Raw genomic sequence first — 8191 nt, 5'->3', positions numbered from 1 at the left:
ATCGCCCCCGCGTCCTCATTTCCAAAGCATTTGCCATCTCATATCTCATCCCCTTTTTCTTCCTTTTCATGCATGTTTTCGTGGTCCCTGGCATCACATTGCGGCATAACCACTTTATTCACCCCTTTTTTGAATGCCATTGTTGCTTGTTTCCATGGAATGGATGAGTGGCGAGTGCGAGTCCATACATGTGGCCCCATCGGTGGAATAGTTGTCTCCAATAAAATCCACTGCCAACCAGCAGGAGCGCACAAGAGGGAGGCAACGTCTTCAACTCAATACCTAACACATCCCTTCTCCTGAATGAACGCATTTGCAACTTTCCAAACTACGCCACATGCCAACATGATGCCCCTCTCCAAACCACGTCCTCGCTTCAACCCTAACCCCTCTTTATATATATCATCCCTCTTTTCCTTTTTCATTCATCTGTTGTTTTCAGTTGCATCTTTCCAAATTGAACGATTTTCCGCTCCCCTCTTCTTGACGTTAACGCAGTTTGTTTCTTGATCCTTATCACAGGAGTTTGCATCCGTTGGCTCTCTCATAGATAGATAGTGACTGTTTCCCTAAAATGGCTGGTTCTGTTTCGCGCCTTCAATTTACTGCCATGCTGCAAATCGTAGTGTGTATGGCGATATTATGTGCATCTTTTGCTGCCTTGGTGGAAGAGCCATCTGTTGTTTTAACTTACCATGATGGTCCTCTGCTTTCTAGTAGTGGAGTAATCTCTGTCCATCTCATTCGGTATGGTAAATTCACCCCTCTTCAATGTTCCATTGTCGTTGGTTTTCTGCAATCTCTTGGAGAAAATACATTAAATCAGCCCTCTGTGTCCACCTGGTGGAAGACCACGCAGAAGTACAGGTTCGCCGCCTCTAACAAGGCTGCCCCCTCCAGTGCTATAATTCTTGGAAAGCAGAAGGTGGATCAAGATTATTCCCTTGGAAAATCACTCAAGAGGTCTGACATTGCTACTCTAGTTGAAGTTGATGTTAAGTTGAGAGCTCCGCCTCTGCCGGAGAATAATGATGAGAGCATTGTATATTTGGTTCCTACATCTGAGGATGTTGCAGTGGAAGGATTCAGCATGAGTCCTTGTGGATTCCATGAAAATCTCAATTTGTTACCAGGGAGGGAGTTGACAAGGAGCAAAATGATGGGGAAGGAGAAGAAGCAACAACAGCTCATTCCATACGCGTGGGTTGGAAACTCTGGAAGCAAATGCCCTAGATAGTGCACGTGGTTGTTTCATCAGCCCATCGACAAACCCCAAACTCCTCCTCAGGTGGCACCTAACGGTGACATGGTCATCAATGGGATGATCATCAACATTGCCACTATTGTTGGAGCAGTCACTAATCCCTTCAACACTGGCTACTTCCAAGGCGACGCAAATGCACTGCTAGAAGCGGCGTTGGCATGCACGAGAATATATGGAAAATGGGCATATCTAGGGTTCTCTGGGGTGATTTGTTAGAGATAATGGAGAATACCTTAGAATAGTGAGTTGGTTCATGAGACCTCAGGATAGGAATTAGTTTCCCTAAATTTATGATTGCTACATAATGTGTGATGTACATGGACAATGTAAATCTTTCTGCAGAGCCAGACTCTCTTGGTTCAGACTCTCTTTCGTAGAGCTAACCAATGGGTTCTTTTTATTAATTCCAACATCACTTTTTAACATGGTATCGGAGCTATAGGACGAAGGAACCTGTACACTGAGTGGAGGATTTGAGAGGCGCATCTGAGGCAAAATCGTCACGTGGTTTGGAGGGCTAATCGCGCTGATCCCACTGTGATTCTTGCACACATTTTCATTTTACCGACCTTCATGAGTATGAACTGTACAATCACACCGATCTTTGCAAATCCGTGGTGCTAAATTGTGCCAAATGTGCAAACAAAAAAAGAAGGTTGTATCTTGGCAGTGACTACCTAGAACAGGCTACGTAAAGGCCAAGATCTGCCGAGAGGAGGTCGTGGTGGAGGCCGTGGTAGAGGCTGCAATGGAAGCCACGATGGTTGCGTGTGCACTGTAGGATCATGCAGTATTGGAGACCGTTTATCACAAACATTGTCTTTCATACAGATCTGGGGTAATTCTAACATTTTTTTTTTTTACCTGTCAACTATTTTTAAATCGCCAAGATGAACAATCAAATGATAGAAACATACTTGAATGAACATAACAAGCTTGATGGCTCCAATTATGCAAATTGGAAATTCAATATACAGACTCTGCTAGAAATGCAGAGTGCTTGGACGATTGCAAATGGGGATGAATAGAAGCCAGTAGTTGGATCAACATTGATCCCAGATTGGGAGAAGCGAGAAGGTAAAGCAAAGACACTACTGAAGATGTGAGTGAAAGACTGCATCATACCACATATTAGAGAATGTAAATTTGCAAGCAAAATTTGGGGAATTTTGAAGGATTTGTATGAGATCAGGAATACAAATCGTCTTTTGTTCCTAAAGAGCAAGATCTTATCCCTGAAGATGGAGGAGAATGAAATAGTTGTTGCCTTCATATCAAGGATCAAAGATCTGAAGAACAAATTGGCAAACATTCTTGATATAGTTGCAGATACAGATCTAGTAACAATTACCATGAATGGTGTGACCGATGACTACGAAATGTTTATCATTGGGATAAATGCGAGAGAGAATATCCTGAAGTTTGAAGAACTGACATGTATATTAATGCAAGAAAAAGAAAGAAGATCGACTCTGAAGCCCCAGAGTGCCAATCTTGCGTTGATGGCGAAGAAGAAATTCTTCAAAGGAAAAGGAAATCCGCAACGGTAAAACGGAGGAAACTCACATAAAAGATCAGATCAGACTCAAGGTATGCATCTGAATAGAAACAACTCTATAATTAAATGTTTTTATTGTGGAAAACTTGGTCATATAGCTAAGGAGTGCAGGAAGAAGATATATCATGAACAATAGTAGAAGAAGAAATGACATGTAGGTCATCTCACGAATGATAATCATGAGAAGAACTTCAGATTGTTCATTGCAGAATATGATGAGAATGTTGATGCAGACATCTAGTATGTAGATTCAGGAGCATCAACACATATGACAGGGAACAAGCAATGGTTCGAAGATTTTAAAGAAATCAACGACAGAGCACAAATCTACCTTGGTGATGATAGAAGTCATCAGATCAAAGGGTGTGGAAAAATTTATGTCATTTTACCTAATGGTACTGTAATACAAATTCATAATGTCATGTATGTGCCCGGTGTAACAAAGAACTTGATTTATGTATCCATGATTACTGATCAAGATCTTAAAGTTGAATTTTTTAAATCTAACTATTATATTAAAGATCTGTTAGATGACATGAAGACTATTGCTACAGGAATTCGAACAGGAGGTCTATACAAATTGGGTGTAAGACCAGCACCAGTTCGAGCTTTGACAGCAACGAGTTTGACTATGGAAAAGTTGTGGCATCAGAGATTTGGTCATATCAACTACAATGATTTGTTGTTACTTCAAAAAAAGGAAATGGTAAGAGATCTTCCTATGTTAAACAAGTGCATAATGATTGTGATGCTTGTACATTAGGAAAGATGCATAGAGAAGAATTCCCTGTTTGAGTAGAGAAGAAGCAGAGATATATTCTTGAATTAGTGCACATAGACATTTGTGGACCCATGCAAACAAAGTCATTAGGAGGTGCACTATATTTTTCACTGTTTATTGATGACTACACAAAGTTTTCTTGGGTATATTATTTGAGTAAGAAGAGTCACACATTCGAATACTTTAAGCAGTTTAGAAACATGATTGAAAAGCAAACAAGGAAGCATATAAAAATTCTCCACTTCGATCAAGGGGGAGAATACAGGAAGGATGAGCTTATCTAGTATTGTAAAGACCATGGGATATTACAACAATTCACAGTACCCCATACTCCTCAGCAGAATGGAGTAACAGAAAGAAAGAATAAAGCATTGGTGGAATGTGCTATGAGCATGTTGAAAGGTAAGGATGTTTCGAATGGTTTTTGGGCTGAAGCATTGAATACTACAATTTATTTGAAAAATAGGAGTCCTACAAAGGGTATTAAGTTTAAAACTCATTATGAAGCTTATATGGATTTAAGCCTGCAATAAAACATTTAAGAGTGTTTGGGTTTAAATCATTTTCCCATTTCCAAAGGAAGACAGAAGAAAACTAGATTCAAAAGCTATCAGATGTACCTTTATAGGGTATTGTTCACAATATAAAGCTTATAGCTTATTTAATCTCAATACTCACAAGATTTTCATTAGTAGAGATGTCATATTCCATGAGTAGGATCATGAAGAATCTGATAAGCGCAATGAGGAATGGGATATCTCGTTCTTGGTGGAAGAAGAAAGCGAAGAAATAGGAAACAATCAGGATCAGTAGACAAAGGCAGAAGATGAGCAGAAACAGATGCAGCAACAACAACAAAAACAACAGAAACAATAGCAACAACAGAAGCAGGAAGGAAAAGAAGATGATGTAACTATCAAGCCAAGTCTAGAAAATGATGATCAGACAAGGTTTGAAGCTACCCCACCACTTAGGAGATCAGGTAGGAAAGCTTAATTTCCTGCAAGATATAGGGAAAATGCTTTTATAACTAGTATGATGAATGTTGTTGAAACTTCTAGTTATAAGGAAGAAAATGAATGTAGTGATTGGAAAACAACTATGGAACAAGAATATGAATCTATAATCAAGAACAACACTTGGGAACTGGTTGAACTTCCTAAAGGGAAATAAACCATAGGTTGTAAATGGTTGTATAAACCCAATATTAATGCAGATGGAACCATATATAAATTAAAAGATAGATTGGTAGCAAAGGGGTATTCACAAAAAGAAGGCATTGACTATGAAGAAACCCTTGCCCCTGTAGCTAAACTAAATACCATCAGAATGTTGATTTCTTTAGCTACTAAGAAACATTGGATGATTCACCAACTAGATGTAAAGTTTCCATTTTTAAATGGAGAATTGAAAGAGGAGGTTTATTTAGAGAAACCTGAGGGGTTTGTCCAAAAAGGGAAAGAACATTTAGTCTGTAGATTAAAGAAAGCTCTTTATGGACTAAAGCAAGCACCCAGGTCCTGGTATGAAAAGATTGATTCATTTTTTCTGCAACTTGGCTACAACAGAAGTAAAAACGACCCTAATATGTATACCATGCAAGATGAAAAAGGGCGCATAGTGTTGATTTCTTTGTATGTAGATAATTTAATTATTACAGGTGATGTTATTGCTCTAATCAAAGAAATCAAGCAACAAATGTCATAAGTGTTCGAAATGAAAGACCTTGGTGAATTAAGATACTATTTGGGTCTTGAGATCTGGAGAGATTCAGGACAAACTTTTCTATCCCAGGGTAAGTATGTCAAAGGTCTACTGGAAAGATTCAAGATGGATCATTGTAAGGCTGCAACAGTATCATTACAGCAGAACATTAAATTGTAGAGTGAGGATGGCTCTAAAGAGGCAGATGTGACACTTTATAGACAACTGGTTGGGAGCTTAATCTACCTGACCACTACTAGACCAAATTTGGCTTATGTAATCAGTGTGCTAAGTCAATACATGTACAAGCCACTTGAGATTCATTGGAATGCAATGAAATTTGTTTTGAGGTATCTACAAGGTACTGTAGGCTATGGTATTATTTATACTGATTCCTCTGATGTTAGATTGATAGGATTTATAGATTTAGACTAGGTTGGAAATGTAGACGATCGCAGATCCATAATAGGCTATGCATTCAACATTGGATCTAGGGTGATTACATGAAGAAGCAAGAAACAGAACACAATTTCCTTATCTTCAGTGGAAGCAGAGTATCAAGCCATGTGTGCAGCAACATGTGAGGCAGTTTGGTTGTGGAGATTTCTCTAGGATGTCGGGGAAGAACAGAAAGATGCAACAACAATAAGATGCGACAACCATAGTTCAATCAAACTTGCTAATAATCTGGTGTTTCACAAGAACACTAAACACATTGACACACAATTCCACTTTGTCAGGGAGAAAGTGCAATCAAAAGAAATCCATCTGATATATTGTAATACATGTGATAATGTTGCAGACATTTTCACTAAGCCTCTTGGCAGGGTTAAGTTTGAAATGTTTAGGGAGATGTTAGGCATATTTGTGAATCCCTTCTCTATTAAGGGGGAGTGTTAGAGATAATCAAGAATATCTTAGAATAGTGAGTTGGTTCACGAGACCTCAAGATAGGAATTAGTTTCTATTTCTTAGGTTATGGTTCTAACTTCCCTAAATCTATGATTGCTATATAATGTGTGATGTACATGGAAAATGTAGAGTGTTCTGTAGAGCCAGACTCTCTCGGTTCAAACTCACTTTCGTAGAGCTGACCAGTGGGTTCATTTTATTAATTCCAACATCACTTTTTAACATGCTTCTGGTGGATAAAACGACTGGTGCAAGCTACAATGGCCATGGAATTAATGGGCGAGAGTTTCTGTTGCCTGCGATGTGGGATCCAACAACCAGATCTTGCAAGGCATTGGTATAACTAGTTTTTGGTGCTTGAAGCCATACTTTTTGATCCCTCACACAAACAAATAGTGAAGGAGGAAGCGGCTGTGAACACATCTAGACATACCAGTTTTTGGTGCTTGAAGCCATACTTCTTGATCCCTCACACAAACAAACAATGAAGGAGGAAGTGGCTTTGAACACATCTAGACACAAGCAATGTAGCATCAATTATGCTCGTGAACACATATAGACACAAGCAACACAATATCAATTATGCCGATAGATGCTTATTTGTATATATATTCTTTATTCTTTAATAATTATTCATGGTTTACATTATTATTAATTTTATTTTTTAGATAATTTTATTTTTATTAATTAAATTTCAAAATTTTATGTTTTGTTTTTATTGGTTAATACCTATATAATGTGACTTAATTGTCATGGCATTTTTCCATAAAAATATTTTTGTGAAGGGTTTATTTTCATCAACATCCACTAAAATTAGCTTTATTGAGGTTTTCATGACAGAAAACTGGTCTATATGGTTTATTGTTTGGCTTTGTAGGGTATGATAAGCTTAAAATTGTTTATGGAGTTGTAATATTGTTATTAATTAGTTCAATGATACTTAAAGATGCCATATGCATACACTACATCTTATCTTATTATTGAGGAGATTAATTTTTTGAAACAGCCTTTTGACCATATCACTTGTTGATATATTTATATGGAAAGGAACACAGATAGGAACACATATGATGATTCTTTATCTAAAAAAGGGCTTATGAGAATATGGGAATTTGGAAGATCTCTACGTTGATAAATGAACAAACATATGAAAATTAGCATCAACTCTTCATAAAGGGCCTATATAATTTTGTTCCTTTTTGGTTGGGCACTCTTATATACAAGTATGCACAAAAAAATCTATCACTACATATATGGAAGATAGATACGCCAAATCATAAGCTGGAGCAATATGGAAAAAAGATATTTTGCTAATAATTTGACTCAGGCAACTGAATTTTCGTTTTTCATTATTAATATATACCCTACTACCGAGGCAAGAAATAACCAACCTGCTGCCAAGACTTTAATACACCACTACACCATACTTGATATGGCCTTGCTATGAATGGTCATACATACCATGGTTAAGGGGTCTTTCGATTTTCTAGAAGTTCTTTTTTCTAGCCCTTTATTGGGTAGGTTTGACTCAGTCCCACTATATGTATTCAATGCCAACGTCGTATGGAAAATTTCAAATTTCAAATTTTATCTCCTCGCCTTCAAACTAAAGGGGCGTGCACGAAATTTATTAATTGAAATAAGCCCACGACATGATCAATCCATGTTGTTGTTGGCCATGTGATTGTCAACAATGAATAGATGGTTCCACCTCATACACCACCCTCAGAGTTGTATCAAGTTCCAATGTTGCATTCCTCCAATAGTTGAGATCTTTGCCACTATCGATTGAGTTATCAGTTACAGTTATTGACGCTCAGAATTCTCCTAGGAGAATTATTACAGATTCACCCAATATTTTTATTTTCCATTTCCAAGCGATGAAGGAGAGTTCTCACAATTTTCAATTTTCCAGTTCTATGCGGTAAAGGAGAATTCTCATGGATTTTGATTTATTTTCCATGCAGCAGCT

At 37.7% G+C, this 8191-nt stretch overlaps 1 protein-coding gene across 1 annotated transcript; it reads left to right on the top strand.

Moving 5' to 3' along the window:
- The first annotated feature begins 574 nt into the window (after positions 1-574).
- LOC149228319 (protein EXORDIUM-like 2) lies at positions 575-1237 on the top strand. The gene has a single exon (XM_089380737.1). The coding sequence runs from the start codon at positions 575-577 to the stop codon at positions 1235-1237; it is 663 nt and encodes a 220-aa protein (XP_089236863.1).
- The last annotated feature ends 6954 nt before the right edge of the window (positions 1238-8191 follow it).

This window comes from Pinus tabuliformis, chromosome J, assembly GCF_031772625.1.
Source record: "Pinus tabuliformis cultivar Carrire ecotype Pingquan chromosome J, CPIR1, whole genome shotgun sequence".
NCBI lineage: Eukaryota > Viridiplantae > Streptophyta > Pinopsida > Pinales > Pinaceae > Pinus > Pinus tabuliformis.
This window is presented reverse-complemented; position numbering and strand designations above follow the sequence as displayed.